This window comes from Papilio polytes, unplaced genomic scaffold (genome assembly GCF_000836215.1).
Source record: "Papilio polytes unplaced genomic scaffold, Ppol_1.0 DF823177.1, whole genome shotgun sequence".
Taxonomy (NCBI): domain Eukaryota; kingdom Metazoa; phylum Arthropoda; class Insecta; order Lepidoptera; family Papilionidae; genus Papilio; species Papilio polytes.
The window spans coordinates 2913692-2931842 of NW_013526027.1; the positions used below are offsets into that span (position 1 = coordinate 2913692).

The following is an 18151-nucleotide window of genomic DNA, read 5'->3' on the forward strand; positions in this document are numbered from 1 at the left end:
TTATTCCTTGCATTACAATGAGTGGGATGAATATATTTTCGTATGACTGTTTCACTATACAAACGCAAGATTTTATCTGTACTATACTAATATTATAAAGGGGAAAGATTTGTCTTATTGAATTTTTGTATGTATTCGATTCACGTAATAAGTTATGGGCCGATTTTAAAATTCCTTTCACCATTAGAAAGGTAATTTATCTGTGAGTAACATGGGCTATCTTTTTTTTTATTTCACCCGAACGAAATCGCGAGCAACAGCTAGTGTATCATATTTTACACATTCGTTTTAGAAATCGCCTAAGACGTCCTAATGTCACAGAGTAGACAAGCCTTAGTAAGTTATGTTATTTAAAGCGTAATTTATCAAAGTGGGACGCAGAAAATGTTTATAGTTCATTTAAGAAAGTCTTAAAATTGATGAGCAAATTCATAATATTTGCATTTCTTAAACCGCAGAACGAAGAGGGCGCTATAAAATATACTTTTAATTAACTCGGTGAGCTGAGGGCTCAAGGCCGAAAAACAAATTAATTCTCACAGTGTTGCCAGGTATTGAAACATACAATAACTTGGGTAAAATTATAAATATGTAAAGGAAATTAATGATTAACAATTACTGTTGTCAATTAAAAAGAAAAACATTAGCTCCCAATTTAAATTAAAAAAAAACACAAACTGAATTAAGCATACAAATTATAACAATAAATAACGCCTAATTAATTTTAGGTATGTTTCAATGTTAAAAGTAGCTGATTTTTTTTTTGTTAATTTTTATTGTAAATGGCAACACAAGCCTGGCCTTGGTGAACGAAGCGCCAATCGTCCGTTTCGTTCCCACTCACGTAGCCGCGTACAAAGCACAAATGGCGTGCTCTAACACATTTCATACTGTAATTATTTTTATCAGATGTACACACGAGGAACACAAACGCTTTGTTTTGTTGGAAAACTGATATGATTCAAATGAAGTTATCCAATTAAAAACTTAGGAGTATAATTCGGTTTAATTTCGTTGATTTTTTTTTTGGTATGACGGATTTTGAAGTTTTTCTAACATAACCTAACACTGTTAGTACTTTAGTGTCATCATTGCCTAGGTCGTTTTTAGCTCATTTTTCATTTGAATAGAAGCAGGGCTTATAAATTCCTTATGAGTAATATTTTTTTTACATTCTACGTAACACTTAACACTAATGAAAACCGAAATAGTCGATAACTCCGTTTAGGTTAGTTAAGTCGTATCTTAATTAATACAGGCACCGAATTCGAGCACATTTAGTGCAAATTGAAATATCGCGGTCGAACGCGGGCCACATATTAAATTATGGAGTCCATTCATTGCCCGCCGCAACGCCGTAACCGAAATGCGAAGTAATCAACTTTAAGGTCGAGCTCACGTTGCATGAACTGAGCGGGTACGTATACTAAGTTATTCATATAATATACATAGCTGTATCAAAAGGATTCTACGTAACCCTGATACTTATATCTTCAATATCCATAGATGTAGCTGGTTAAGAGTCCCTTTAATTCACAGAAAATAACACTAGTTAGCCAAGCTAGATATATTAGTTTTATAACCTAACTTTTATAGTTTAAGATAGCGATTTAAAAAGTGTAGTATTTTTTCTGATAGAGGAAATCCAAGACACTATATTGGATAGTATATTTATCTGTACAAAATTATAAAGAGGAAAGATTCGTATGTTTATATGTAACGAGTAAACTCAAAATCGAACGGAAGAAAAACTTGGACTGGTTTATAAAAAAAATTACTATTAGAAAACTTGAGTAACATAAGATTGTTATTTGTTAAAGTAAGCAAAAACTACATTTAAATAAATTGAATAATATTCTATAAAAATTAATTTCTATTAAATTATTTTACAATCCGCTTCTCTTGTCAATAAATGGTATACCTTTAACAATTCCCTCACCATTAAATTACTACGTAGCACCATTAATATAATTTCGTAATACATTACAAGTTTGCTTCGGGCGAATATTAAAACGGAATAACAAAACATTAAATGGATTGAAAGCTGGCAAACTTATAGTTTATTGATTATATTAGTAATTACAAAAATGGTGTTGATACTTTGCTTGTTTTTGTTGAAACATTTCAAAATGTTTATAATAATTAAATTAAATTAGTTAATATATAATATGGTGAATAATATTTGGAACACGACTTATATTGATTTGAGGTATTTTTAAGTGTAAAAAGTTAGTTTAACACCGTATTTATTAGAACACATTCCGAATGTGTTTAAATGTGTAACTGTCGATGCCTTATTGTGCTTTTAGCGAGTGTAATGATTAGAGCAGGGGGACTTTTGACTAAACTATCGCACAACTGTTGTGCGATTGTCGATAATTTCGGAGCCAATTCAACTGTTTAGTTGCACAACTAAAAATCGAGCAGTGTGCGCACCTTCATATAGGAACCAAAGCGAGACTAAACCGTTGTGAGGCCGGTCTTAAACGATAAATTGCAGATTACTTACGCTCTTTTAAAACTAAACAAATCCATTTTCTGATTTATCAAACAATGAATTTCGTGCGGTCACAAACTAATCTGTACTAATGTTATAAAGAGGAAAGATTTGTATTTATGTGTTTAAATAACTCAAAAACTACTGGACCGATTTCAAAAATTCTTTCACCTTTAGAAATGTAATTTATCTGTGAGTAACATAGGCTATGTTTTCATTGTTTTTTTTAATTTCACGAGGACAAAGTCGCAAGCAACATCTAGTAACTAATATGTATGTAATAATATAAAAATATTTGCAACTCCTACTTCCGTGTCTACTAAAGGTGACATTAACGTGGAGTTTGCGTTATGAATATAGATTGTAAGACCCTGAATGGGTCCCCACGGTGCACTCTAATTACACGGGGTCACTTCTCTTTGTAACCAAATACAAAATATGTAATACGCAGTAATTATGTACAAATTGTGAGTCATTTTAATATCACTTATGATTCTATTGTTAAGGGCTAGATAATATATTACCACGATAATATCTATGAGAGGACTTTGAAAGAACATTTGCAAATTACGTTTTCATTAACATAACCTCTTTGTTTAATTGTAAAGCATGTTAATTTTTACATTTAACCGACTTACAAAAGCAAGGAAGTTCTCAATTGTTTTATATTTTTTTTTATTACAATGTATGGTAAAGACGTATTCTCGAATGTTTTTTTTGCGACAGAGTCAAAAGTGTCTTAGATTTTTTATTCTGCAAAATTATATTAATTTAGGTAATTATTTTTTTTATTAAATTAACATTAGTATTTAATGAGTTCTATTTTTCTAAAAAAAACTTTATAAAAACTAAAAGCTGATCACGCAGAGCTCACGCTATAAAAATTCCCTTCCATATTCCAACGTTAAGCTGCGAAAACCTTTTGAATAAAATAGATTTCCATCCCCAGGAGGTGCGGAGGCTCAGAGGGCATTTCCCAGCAGTGCCTTTATTTGGGACCTTTTTAAGGCCCTTTATCAATCTTAAAACGTTTTTTCCCTTTTCTCTTAACGAGAAACACTTGTCGAATTTTCGCTTTCTTCCATACCTCGAATGAGATTGTCGACGAATATTGAATAAGTTTCTACATAAAATAACCGGCGAGGAAATCGAGGACAAAGATTTTACGTACGGTAATGGAAGCATTTATAAATACTAATATTATAAAGAGGAAAGATTTGTATTTTTGGATTTTCGTATGTGTTGAAATAACTCAAAAACTAGTGAAGCAATTTCAAAAATTCTTGAACCATTAAAAAGTTATGTTACCACTGAGTAACATAGGCTATATTTTAAATTGACGCGGGTGAAGTCGCCAGCAACAACTAGCTAAATAACTTTCGTTAGTGCATTAGGTTTGTGAATATTTTTTATATGAGACTATTTTCTTAATGTAATATTAATTCTTATAAACAACACATGCATTTGTATCAGTTTTTCATCTCGTAATATTTCCTTAACTTAGAACATTAATCACCATTTTTGTAAATGTTTATTCTATTTACATTTAGTTACATCATCAACATCAGCCATTATCTACCCACTGTTGGACATAGGACAATAATCGTTGACCACCTCTGTGGTCCCAACGCTCGTTTGCTCTCTTCTCTTATAAAAAAAAGTTACGGTTGAGTTACAGTCTTCAATACGTTACATAGATATTTAACTTAACTTAAAAAAAATAACTAACAATACTTAAAACAGGTAGATTTAAAACCACAAAGAAAGATTGATAAAATATATACAAAATCTCTTTATGTTTCATCAGAGAAATAAATAAACACAAAATCCACTGTAATTCCATTTGCGATCAAAGAATCTCAAAGACCCGCCTCTTTATAAAAGGGAAGGAATCTGTTAAATTTTTGTTCATGAATTACATTATGCTTTATATCTATACTACATTTATATTACGTAAGATGAGTTTCCACTGCCTAAACGTAAATGTATAAAACATTTTGATATCCCTCTTATTCTCTTCGTAAAAAAGTAATAATAATTATATTTTTTCATGTTATGTGTGAAGTCAACCAACCCGTGCTTGGCCAGCGTGGTTGACTATGGCCTAGTCACCCCATATTAGGGTAGGCTCCGAGCCCCTCGGTGGGGACGTATAGTGAGCTGGTGATGAATGAATGAATGAATGTTATGATAAGCTTCTTATTGGTGAAAGAATTTAAAATCGGTTCAGGTTCAGTGGTTCTTGATTTTTTTTTAATACATCATACTAATCATATTTCATACTAATATTATAAATGCGAAAGTTTATATGCATCGATGGGTGGATGAATGTTTGTTAGAGTTTGTAGCCTAAACGGCTAAACGGATTTCGATGAAATTTGGTATGGATGCAGAGGATAGTGTGAAAGAACGCATAGGTTACTCACCTTTGTTTTTTTTATTCCATGCAAACGGAGTCGCGGGCGTTAAGTTAATACAAGAACATTTTTTTTTTGTATAGACAAAGATAATATCAACACTCTAATGTGAACTTCTACTTTGATGAACGCTGCAAATCGTAAATTAGCCAATTTTATAGAAACCAATGAGAACATGAAAGGATCTCGATAAAATTTTGTAGTGTAGAGCAAAGTCTAGTGGTAGACGTAGAAAGAGATGGATGTATTGCGTGAGAGATGACATGATCAAGAAGGGAGTGATGACTGAGATGACGGATGATAGTTATGTGGAGGACAAGAATCTGTTGCGCCACTACGGGAATAGGATAAGGAGAATGATGATGAGTGTAGAGCAAAGTCTGTAGAAAATATAGGCTACTTACTTCTGTTTTAATTTCACGCGTACGGAATCACAGGGGAAAGCTAGTAATGAAATATTTCTTTGTATGTATGCTTTGAAAACGACGTGTATAGGTGAGGTAAGATAGGCTTACAAGAGCTACCCGCTGCAAGCTGTCACGTGCGGGCTTGATAGGGGATGCGACGTGACGTCATAGTTAAGCATCAATCGGATAGGGTTACCACGATGTAATACATCTTCTGATATTTCCTACAAAGTTGTGAAAATCCAACAAATGTTTTTAATTAAAAGAAACTCTATTCATAAACTTAAATTTAGAATGTTTAATTTAGAATTTAAGGTTTTAAGTTATTTTTTGGTGTTTTAATAAGGTTACAGTTCATTCAATTCGTCTCATATGTGTGTCATAACATAACGCTGGTATAATTACTGTGTAAAAAACAATCTGCTTTATGGTCAACCTACATAACACACCTACGAAAAAAATGCAAAGTCCGCATCATCCATCGCTATGGTCCCACGTAGCAACCAAACGAGCTCTGTCACTCCCCCAAGACATATCTACTAATCCAATACGACACCTGTACAGACTCTGTAATGTAACACCGACAATAGTAAGAAAAATGTACAATACCAGCTTTTGCCCGCGATTCTGTCTGCGTGAAATTAAAAAGTATGTGTTCTTCAAGAATACACTTCACATCAATACCAAATTTAATCGAGATCCGTTCGGCAGTTTGGCTACAAACTCTATCAAACATCCAACCATCTAAACTTTCGCATTTATAATATTAGTATATTGTTTGTTAGAGCTTATAGCCTTAACTGCTGAACGGATCTTGGTAAAATTTGGCATAGATGTAGATGATAGTCGGAAGAACATATAGGCTACTTACGTTTGTTTTTTTTTTAATTCCACGCGGACGAAGTCGCGGGCGAAAGCTAGTTTGTAAGATAAAGCTATCAATACAATTTTACACTTGCGTTATCATCGACGTCATATTTATCCCTACAATCTTGTAACAAAATATAGCTTCTTATCTATAAACGGTCAATTTTTTCTGAAAAGTCGGATCTTTCAGGTAAATCTATCTTAGTTGATTTGACGGTGGAGGAGACGCATAGGAAGGGGAAATGTCCTCTTTAACTTTGTCTCTTCCTCCGTCAATTAAGTATAGCTAACGCACCTGCAATTGCGGATGTTTATGGGCAGCGGTTGCTTTCCATTTCGGTAGATTCAGGTGGCCCCTTGCTTATAAAAAAAAATAAGAAGAAGAGAACTAAGCAGTTCCTAGTTTTGTAAGATGTATCTGAACGATCGGACTGTTCTGATAAAAATCGTGTGTCCACTAATGAAACTGCGCCTTTAGGTTTCAAGTAAATTCTAATATTTTCTAACAGATTCAATATCACGCTGTCACCGACAATTTTATGCAGCCGCTATATTATAATGTTTTATTGTCGCTCTGTATGCGCATAATCATGTAAATATCAGAGATATTACCCCGGGATCTATCAAAATGTCAGCCGACACCAGCCTCAGTAGTACCAACATTACGGTGGAAATTATAAAAAAGTTGTGAAGGAAACGTTTTGACACAAAAGAAATATAAAACTTATAAACTGTAATGCATACTTTCCGGGTTTTAAATAGTTTAGTGTACAAGTGAGTTATAATGGTAATTTAAAAAAAAAACTTGAAAATATTTGTAAAAATCTTTATTTGAAATAATTAAATATGCTAAGAACGCATTAATTAAAACTCAAAATACTGACTCATAACTGAAAATAGTAAATTGCTGAAAATTTCTTTCAGGAAACTTCAGTAGTTACTTCTTTTTTACATTTTCCACTGACGATAATTCAACCTTCTCAGAGCCCACCTCAAATTGTGTATCCAACCTGTAGAAAAAGTAACCGATTAAAAATAAAACATTCCTAAATCAAATTTAAGAATGGTTTCAGCAAGAGAACGGTACGAGAAAAGCGCGCGATACTTCCTAAATTGTCCAACTGCGAAAATTTTACTTTACTTGTTCAATAATCTATATCTATACTAGTGTTATAAAGAGAAAAGATTTGTATTTTGTATGTGTTGAAAAAACTCAAAAACCACTTGACCGATTTAAAAAAATATTTCACCATTAGAACGGTAATTTTTCTGTACGTAATATAAGCTATGTTTTTTTTTATTATTTTTTTTAAGTCACGAGAGAGAAAAATAAGGGGCGGGAGAAATTTAAACAACTAAGAAAAGATCCATCAAATAATAGATACAAGTCTATTTCGCAACATTTTCAAAGCAATCTTCATTTTAAGTGTCGTATGATCGGTCGCTTAGTTGATGGGAAAGTTAGGGTGGTAATACACTACAGTGTAACAAAACAAAGGTAATTTATAATCGACTAGGAGTAAGGCTCATCTCTATCATTTAAATTGTCTGTCTAATACATTTTAGCTTATAAACTAAACGTTTAAGTACATAAATTTTATATAAACATAATATTTAAAGCTAAATTTGCTTTAATGTATTGTTAAAATGTAATTCTAACCAGACAAAATTATTGACAACTAAATAATCAAATAAAAAATGATGTTACACCCTAATCTATCAACATCCTAACTAAACAACTAGTTCAAGCAGTGACAAGGAAGTCCATTAAATTGTCCCCGAAGCTCCAATTCGTTGACCCCGTCCATTCGGGTTCGTTAAACCTCACCAAACGAGCATCAAACGAGACAAACTGGCAACTGGGAACCGCACAAAGAAATCACTGCACCCTTCTCTGATATTACACATTCATCAATTGCAAAGTCATTTTTAATCATATCCCTTTATAATAAAGTTGATAATCCCAAAGTGAAAGTTTTCAGGTGGTCAACACGTGCAAAATCATAAAAGTGTACTGAATTCCTTTTGTGTACTTTTCAAATACTTTGTTAGGCTAATTTTTACAAACAGTATACTGCAATGTTATGTGATGCATTTAACTATGATTTCGACGACTCTTGGTCCAGTAAACATTGGAAAAAGTAAAAGAAACAAAGGAAAATTTTAGAAACAAAAATAGATTAGCGATACTTCGCTAATCTATTTTTGTTTAAGGGATATAAAAAATGCATAATTGACGTCCAGTATATTAAATTCAGAAATTTCTTGTCAAACAATGTACGTATTTCAAGGAATTATTTTCACTCTCAAGAGAAACATTCTTCCCTTCAACTAAAATCGTTATCGATTATTCAATTATTAATTCGATATTTATTTTAATGATTGTCGAAATAAAACGTATAACTGTTTCTAAACGATTAAAAAAACAAAGAACTGTCAAATTTTATTGCGCCAAAATTAAATGTAAAAAATCAATATTTAATCACAGCCTTGTTATGGTTAAACACAAAGAACTTGTACTCAAATGGCATAATGTATTACTCTACGTACCCTCCGTGAGGTAACTTGTATCAAATACCAAGTACAATTTATCCCACCTACAGTTCTCTCTCGAAGTTTCCAGAACCTTCCGACCCAGTGTCATTGACATAGGGTGAGTGCCCGATAACCTCACCGTCGCAGGTTCGAATCCCCTTTTAACCTGTATAATATAACTGCGATTATGCGCCAGCGAGCATGCTGTATAAAATCACTCGTTTAAAGCCATTGTCCGAATTTCAATACATTTGCTGGACGGCTCATGAATTTTGAACAGTTGAGATCTAAACATTCGAATCTTGTTACCATGCGATCATTTCTACGAATAAAATCAACAAGGCATGTTAACAAGATCGATTATTAAAAATAAAAAAAGGAATGAATTCCGTGTATTCCATTATCTTAATAATTTTAACTAGCTTTTACTTGTAACTTCAAACGGAATTATTTTTTTCCGATTAGCTTTTCTTGAGAGTAATTTATCCCTATATCGTTTTGGAGTTACTTGCTGATGTTATCTTGCTAACAAACATATTTTTCGCATTTGTAATATGAAAATAATAAAGTAAAACAAAACATATCAGATAAATGCGTACTTGAATAGTTACATAGTAAACTATTTTTTTATTTAAAATTTACTACAATAATCGACATGTCGGTTTTTAAAAGTAAACACATTTATACAAATAAGTGGGGACATGATCACGCCATACGATAAACAATTTTTTTCTGCCTTCAACCTTCATATGGAGTAAACAATATTATAATAAGTCTGGAACCCTCGCTATTGTATTTACATTCTGTTTAGGATTTTATAAAGCACTTGATATTCTATGTCCCTGTTGTAAAAAAATACTATATTATTCAGACCTTCACTCACAAATACGTTATAAAAGCTTATATAATGGAAATAAACTTTTATAATATAGGAAAACGAGCAAACTTCTAATTTAAATCCCTTTTCTCTTTACCACCTTTTTCTTATGAGAGGATGGGAAGGGGAAGTGGATTTAACGATGGAGGAGATGCATAGGAAGAGGAAATATCCTCTTTATGTGCGTCTCCTCCTCCGTCGGATAAGGGTAGGAAACGCATCCGCAATTGCAGATGTCTATGGGCAGCGGTCGCTTCGCCATTTTGGCGGATTCAGGTGGCACCTTGCTCGTTTGCCATCTTATGTTATAAAAAAAAAAAAACGGTGAACTGAATTCGAAAGAAAACAGGAGACGCACAGAAAGAAGATATTTCTATGCTCTTCTCTGCTAAATGGACCTCTCCTTACTATTCTTTAAACAAGAAAAGGTGTTAAGGGAAAAGGATTAAAATTAGGACTAAACACGCACACATAAAACTCGCAATTGGTCCTACTTAAGTCCTGTTAGTGTGGTCGTGGTATTTTAATGGTCTAGTGGACAACGTACAGATGTTTTTATACTCCGCCGTTGTTAAAACGTTCAAACAAACAAGACAAGAGTAGTGCCAACAAACTCAGAAATATGTTACTTACTTACATAATAGCTTAATGTATATTTATCATACTAAACCTACAATTGGTTCCCTTAGTGACCACTAAACAACTGGGTACGGGAGTTATATCATACTAATATTATAAATGCGAAAGTTTAGATGGATGGATGGATGTTTGTTAGAGTTTGTAACCTAAACGGCTGATCGAATTTCCATGATATTTGGCACAAATGTAGAGCATAGTCTGGAAGAACACATAGGCTACTTGTTATTCCGGGAATAGTTACGGTTCCTGTTGGATTCATTAATTTAGTTTTATAATGTTTAGTCGATTATTCTATAACGGTTTAACATATATTAATGAAATTTGGCACAGATATAAAACAAAGTCTAGGTACACTTGAGATAAGGTTCGTCCCTGAGAAATGTCCGGTTCCCTAGATACCCGTAGTTTTTTGTTATTTATATAGTTCGTATGTTTTCTAATACCACGCGGACGAAGTCGCGGGTAACAGCTAGTGTGTAATATAAATAAATGAATAAAAAACCTCAAAGATATGGTAAAATATTGCAAATACATTATCCTACTCGGTATCCTTCGACACAGAGACAATTTGTTTTTCAGTCGCTGTATATCATTTGACAGGAATTATACAAGTTGATTCTGATTAGGGCTGTCACCTTTTGGTGTGTATGGAAGTTATTTAAGTTCGTATGGAGCTTATGTGGGTTTATAACACATACACGAACTCTTAAATAGTTTTATAGCTTTTTACATAGATATCTTTAGGTCACAATGAATAGTGACACAAAGCATCATTTCTTCTTCCCTAGAACTATCTATGTCGTTTACAAGGGAATCAAGTTTGCACAAGTCCCAAGGGAGTATATTTTCAATGTTGACAGCCCTAATTCTGATCCGTATTTGCAAGTCACCTTCAAATTTCCCGGTCAACCACTGGTGCAATGTGACACGTACGTCGGACATCGATAATTCATAGATTATCATATTGAGCAACAATGTATCAAATTAACATAAGAATCCATCATGTTAAAGATATAAGGGTTCGACCACACTGTTATGCATCAGAAATATCAAACCATAAAACTATTCATTCAAACAAAACGTTTGCCATCAAATACAAATTAAAAAAAAATGCTTACTGATAAAAAGGGTAAAATACTTCGTAACGAGCAAATCCCTCTGTTAAGATTATCAGTTTCCTGTCACATAAACTATATCTAATGAATTCAATCCGTTCCTAAATTCTATGAATCTATTCGATTTAAGAATTGTCAAGCAAGATGCTTTATAAAATGTAAAAATATATTGAGAAATTTGAAACGCTCAAGGCTCCATCCCGGAGTTAACGTACAGCTCTACACCAAAATTGAATTTGAGAATAAACGGCCGTAGCGAGGTTACATTTGAAATGGAATTTTAAATCACACGCCAAATACGTATTCCAATGATATTTGATACGATGAGCTGTCGTTCCATTACACGAACTCGTGGTGTATGGAAATTGATGGAATTGTTTATTACTGTTGGAAATTCAATCTTAGGATTATTCTGAAGAACATATCTATACTAGTATAATAAAGCGTAAACACACACTTATTTGTTGCCTAAGATGTTAGCAATCTCGGCATATTTTCGAATAACTCTTTTTATTATAAAAATCCCTACAATTACGTCACGCTATAGGCTATATATTTTCACGCCGATAAACTTAGGGGTAAATATTTTGGATAAAAACCCTAATATGGGAAAGAGACCATAAGTTGTTGCCAACATCAAGGAAGCAAGGTTGCCATGGTTTGACATTATGTCATGTAATTTTGACATTAGCACTTGATCATTTGACAAATGTGAACAAAAAAATGAAATTTTTATAATTTCATGCGGATGAAGTCGCATGGAAACAGCTAGTTCCTAACTAAATTATCAATATAACTAACGTATCTCTAACATAAATATGAAAATTATCCTCAGGTGTTAGGTAAAATTCCTTTACGGTTACGGTACGGAGTTACGTTGCAACGACTGGTCAAATTGACCATAAATTTAATGCAAAGACTAATCAAATATTTAGTTGAGTAAAGAAGTTTAAATTATTAGTAACCTCGCACCCTCTATTACTTATAATTCTATTCTTATTCGAGAAAATACTGATCTTCCTTTTATGTTCTATTTGTGTAAACATGTTTCACTAATTTAACACAAAACACAATGCTTGTTAACCAAGCAAGTAAAAACAAGTTACAATAAAACGCGCTTCACCTCTCTCATTGTACCATAGACAATCGACAATCGAATAACTTTCACTGAACACGGCGACTGAAATATAAAATGGCGGCAACAAAAGTTGAGAACAATAAATATCAATCATGGCGACGGAATCATTAGGTTTACGCTTCGAGAAACGGCCTGAGTAAAACAAAAGAACTGTCATATAAACCAATGCACACACTCCGACAAATGAAAACAGTCGTTTGCGCCGTCATCCATCACAGATATTACAGACAAAGGCTTTTAGCGGGACAAAAGAGCGCCAACCCTTCCGGCGCCATTTTGTTTTTAACGCTGACGCCGCTCGGATTCGCTTTCTATTAATTAGAATTGCTCATTCCCTTAATAGTTTCGACCTTTACGACTCCAGTGACACATTTGACAGCAATGCGAGATTTACACATATGCTGCAGTTTTTAATACGTGCCTACGACGATTGTACTTATTATTCTTTTTAAAAAAAACTGGCAAAGATCCAACTTTTTCTGCCTTTCAAAATGAAATAACAGAATGCAAACGAACACGTGACCCGAGCCGTATTACAGAAGAGGGCAATTTTAAAAATTACGCTCGACTTACATTGTAATGTAAAATATAATAAATTGAATTGAATTGCAGCTGTTGCAAAATACCGCTTGCTTGACTTTTCTTTGTTTCATTTCACCTTACTCGGAGACATTTTATTAATAAACTCACATTTTTTATTTTACGGCCGCACGTTTATTTAAGTAAATATATAACCAATGTTATATTCACGACTTTCTTGCAAGTTTTAAAAAAAGTAGACTTTAAAAATACAATATATAACCAAATGCAAGCGGCATAATGCATTGATAAAGGTTTTTTCAACTTTTTCAAGTTTCTTCAACTCTCCCTCATCTCATTGATTATAATTCACCATAAGATTTAAACAGAAAGGAAGACAAAGACATGAAGGAGAGTCAACGCACTTCGTCTATAAAGTGTTTTTTCCCTATATCAGGTCACCGTTTCCCTTAACAACTGCCCTATTGTTGATTTGCACGTGTTTATAATCTGTGCTTTGGGATTATTGTACTCTATGGTTCCCACTCTTTTATAGACGTGTTTTGTCATAGGTTAGAATGAGTGGAGGTTTATTATTACTCTAGTGAATGTTAACTTGATTTTAAACAATGATGTTAACTTTATTCAAAAACTGATGTATTTATTATTGACTAGCTTTTGCCCGCGATTCCGTCCGCGTGAAATTTAAAAATAATATGAAAGTGATGAAAAAATGTAGCCTATGTTACTCACAGATAAATTACCTTTCTAACGGTGAAAGAATTTTTAAAATCGGCCCAGTAGTTTTTGAGCCTATTCATTACAATCAAACAAAGTTTTTCTCTTTATAATTTTGGTATAGAAGCAGTCGACAAAAGTAGAAAATATATAAGGTGTTATTAAAAAAACTTATTATAAAAGGATTGTTTGTTTTCTTTTGATTTCTTCTTAGAAACCGGAGTATCAGAAAAGCAAATACTAACTTATCCGTAGTTCTTACACGCAGTAACAATCACATACCTCAAGTTCCTAAGGCGGCAATCAGAGATTATGCTAAGCGGAGATTGAGAGCTGGAGGAGAGGGGGGGCAGAGTGGCGCGCGACCGCGTTGTCTGACTGCTAAATAAATACAAGGAAGAATACAACCAAGAATAGAAGAATGGTATGAAAAAGAACATAACCTTGAAAATATAGCTCAGTATATAAAGCGATGGTGTGTTGGTGATGCAGGGCGTGGATCAAGGGTTTCAGCACTTGACTTGTAATCAGTTCTTGGGTTCGAATCCTGTCATGTACCAATGTGATTTTCGATTGTCGAAATACATTATTTACCCATTCTTATATTCAAGGAAAACATCGCGATGCCTGCACATATGGAAACTATTCAAAGATATGTGTGAAGTCAACTCGCAGTGGGCCAGCGTGGTTGACTATGGCCTAGTCCTAGAGCATCTCAGTGGGGACATATAGTGAGCTGGTGATGATGATGGTGCAAACTCTGAAGGTGTACCTGGGCGCGCGCGGCTGCACGAAGGGCTGTCGGCGGGAATGCGAGGACTTGACGGAAGACGCGCTGCCCAGCGTCGCCGCGGACTGCGCCACGCGCGACAGCTTCTGAACAACGCGACGACCTTGTATCTATACTCTATACTATTATAATAAAGCGTAAAGACACACTTCTTTGTTGCCTAAAATGTCAGCAATTACAGCATATTTTTGAATAATTCCTTTTTTATAAAAAGCCCCACACTTACGTCACGCTTTAGGTTATATATTTTAACGCCATTAAACTTAAGAGGTAAGTGTTTTATATAAAAACCCTAATGTGGGAAAGAGATCATAAGTTGCTGCCAACATCAAGGAAGCAAACTTGCCATGGTTTGTCATGTCATGTCATTTTGACATTTGCAATTGATAATCTAACACATGTAAACAATCAAATTTAATTTTCATAATTTCATGCGGATGAAGTCGCACAGGAACAGCTAGTGCTTATATATTTATGAAGAACTCAACAGAAAAGAACGCTACAATAAGTGGCTTCAAGCGAGATACCGTATTTTTATTGCCTCTGTTAATATATTCTTTCAAACGTTTCGATATTGCCACTACTACATGGTTATTATTAGCTGTTGCCTGCAACCTTGTCCGCGTGAAATTAAAAAAATAATAAAAAACATGACCTGTCACTCACTAATAACGTATCTTTTTAATGCTGAAAGAATTATTGAAATCGGAATAGTAGTTTTTGAGTTATTTCAATACATACAAAAATACAGATTTACTCTTTATAGTATTAGTATAGAGAAAAGACACTGGTGCAAAAACAGAGATATTTTCAAAATGTAAGGTGCAAGACCTAGTTTTCGACCACTTTACTTTGATACATCATCGAATTTTAATATACACAAGAACCAGGATATTATTACTGCAACTTATACCTTAGGTGATTCAGCCTTCAACGCTTTATCACTAGCGTAGTCTGTTACTTTCTGCAGCACCTCACTTTCTGCTACTAAATTATCATCGGAAGTAAACACTGAAGTGGTGCTACTCTATAAAAAATAACAGTAAAAAATTTACATACATACTTCGATTTTCACCTTACAAATAGTACTTTAGTTAGACCATTAGATTTTTTTTTATAATATAAGGTGGCAAACGAGCAAGCGGCCTGAATCCACCGTAATGGAAAGCGACCGCTGCCCATAGACATCCGCAATTGCAGATGCGTTGCCTACCCTTATCTGACGGATAAAGAATAAGATTAGACAAACTAAAATATCACAGATATTGGCGGCTATATTTGTTTATTCAATTTCTAATTAAATTCTGCACATATTTAACCGACTTCGAATAGAATTACGTTCTCATATAAATCATTTTGACTATCATTTTTGACTATGTACCTAACTTAGATGCAACTTTACTGTTTAAAATTCAGTGGCGAGTCCAGGCTTTTAGTAAAGCTAAAACCCTATCTTTCACGATTCATTTAACTTGAAGGCAGAAAATCCAGTCAAGCTTTAACAGTACCGCCACTGAATAATTGTATAGAGATGGATAAGATTGTATGGATACTTCATAATCCTGAGATCCTCCAGCCTCACTGCTCATGTCCTCTTCTATCGGTATGTTCACTCTTCCAGGAAACCTTAATAAGAGAAGAAAAGATATCTCGATACTTTTTAGATACATTCGTTCTGGGTGCGTTACGTATTGTAGAGTTGATGGAAAAGTTTCTAACACCGAGAAATTAACTGTTCAAATATAAAAAAAGTTCAAAAAAATGTAAAAAAAAAAAATTCTTGACCTCATTTTTAACTCCAGTAACATCCCTAAAATGTTATTATAATTTTACCCAAATGTAATCATAATAAATTACTAACTGTTGCTGTCCTCGCGAAACTAAAAAATAATAAAAAAAATGTAGCCTATGTTACTCACAGATAAATTAGCTTTCTAACGGTGAAAGATTTTTTAAAATCAACCCAGTAGTTTTTAAATACAAAAATACAAATCTTTCCTCTTTACAATGTTAGTATAGATTATTTCTTCTATAATCAATATTTATAATGAAAGCAATTGTTTTTTAAACCAACCAGCATTCTTCCGGTATTTCCTCTATAACCGGATATTCCAAAGACGTAATACTAAAGCCTTCCTTAGGTATATCTTTAGTTTCATCTTCCAACACAACAAGCTTCTGTCGACAGAAAGGATCACGGGGCGAAGGCTCTGGAGGCTCATCGGGTTGCCAGGATGCTTCACGCTTCGGTATAAAACATGCTGGCGATGCAGACACCTCTTCTCCGGGATCGTGACGATAAAAATACCTACAAGGGATTTTTTAATAATACTAATACAGCAGAACTTCGATAAGTTAAAGTCCAAGGGAAACACAAAATATTTTAAGTTATAGAGGTTTTAAGTTGTCGAGGGTCTTTGTAATAGAGGTTTTGGGCTCTGATGGAAAGGGAACATATTATTTTTTGAAGTTATAGAGGTTTTTATGTCATCGAGGTTCCACTGTATCTATACTCCAGATATCTTTTACAAGATTGGGGTTCTCTCTACATGTTTAAAAATTTACGACAATGTGGCTGTATTTTAAAATCATTAAATCAGCTATAATTTGGACTAAGAACGTACCGTCATCATCATTAGATAAACTACAATATATAAAATAGGAGAAAGCTCATTATACCACTATTGGTGATTTTTTTTTTAATAAAGAAATAATGGATCATACCAATCGATGATTTTCAGCCAAGCTTTAACAGCACAATGTACGGTGAATGCGACATTTTGCTTCTTCATGTAGTTAAGGTAGCAGGTGTTCAAAGCTGATTCGAGTATTTCCTCTCTGATGTCAAATATCATGAGATCGTTTTCCTCTTTTTGGAAAATATCAACCCTATTCGCGTTATGATGTAATAAAAAAAATAATGAATACTTATGAAGTAAAATTATAAGGATATAAACGTGTTTTTCTGTCTATAATCAAAAACCATGATTCCCATAGGATATTTAAAGTTAATATTTCAAACAGGAAAACTATAAGTTTTAACTATAATAGTAAGAAAATGGATTTACCAAGTCCTCTCTGGTACATCCTTTGGTAGCGCTGTTATAAACTTGGAATCCTCAAAAAGAGATAGTTTTTTACCTCTCCTTGTAAGTGTGTACTTACTTTTATTAATAAAAGTCCTACTGATTGCGGACATAATTATTTTATTTCGTAAATTGAATTTAACAGCCAAGCAGTTTTTCCCTTGTCACAAAGTTCAAACTTCAGAAAGGACAAAGAGTATAAATATTAATTCTATTGCTGCAACCTATAAAATGTAAGTAATTAACAAAATGTAAAAAAACGCATAAAACATTATTTCTACTCGATTAATCTATTCAGATTATTTTTTACGTTTACGTAAACTATCTAGTTAGCAAATGTTATTTTGACGAAACTACTATTAATTTATCTTTAATTGGCTCAGATACCTAAATTAGATTTACGGTTATCAAAAAGTGATAAGTTTATCAGCGTGTTTAATGTAATCCAGAGCTTGATGATACAAAAGCTTGGCACGATATTTTTTTTACTACACACTTCACAAGGAACCATTTTTAAAAGAGGAAG

General features: G+C 33.4%; 1 protein-coding gene across 3 annotated transcripts; it reads right to left on the reverse strand.

Moving 5' to 3' along the window:
• Window positions 1-7029: 7029 nt before the first annotated feature.
• Window positions 7030-17826, reverse strand: LOC106105053. Of its 3 annotated transcripts, none has more exons than XM_013285276.1 (8): window positions 17608-17826; window positions 17264-17428; window positions 16614-16847; window positions 16048-16165; window positions 15453-15566; window positions 14522-14625; window positions 14032-14127; window positions 7030-7198 (listed from the first exon to the last, which is right to left on the reverse strand). In XM_013285276.1, the coding sequence occupies exons 1-8, from the start codon at window positions 17736-17738 to the stop codon at window positions 7126-7128; spliced, it is 1035 nt and encodes a 344-aa protein (XP_013140730.1). In that variant the 5' UTR covers window positions 17739-17826; the 3' UTR covers window positions 7030-7125. The 3 variants fall into 3 exon arrangements, with proteins under 3 accessions (XP_013140730.1, XP_013140729.1, XP_013140731.1); XM_013285275.1 differs by having other exon boundaries at window positions 14032-14130; window positions 17608-17825; XM_013285277.1 differs by having other exon boundaries at window positions 14032-14130; window positions 16093-16165; window positions 17608-17824.
• Between the last annotated feature and the right edge of the window lie 325 nt (window positions 17827-18151).

Bases quoted from the DNA above. Each gene is read 5' to 3' on its own strand.
- LOC106105053 (XM_013285275.1), bottom strand. From the start codon at position 17,738: ATGTCCGCAATCAGTAGGACTTTTATTAATAAAAGTAAGTACACACTT. The intron at 15,567-16,047 runs GTACTGTTAAAG...TATTTTTTATAG, and splicing joins TATACAATTATTCAGTGGCG to AGTAGCACCACTTCAGTGTT. The intron at 14,626-15,452 runs GTATAAGTTGCA...CGCGTTGTTCAG, and splicing joins TGAAGGCTGAATCACCTAAG to AAGCTGTCGCGCGTGGCGCA.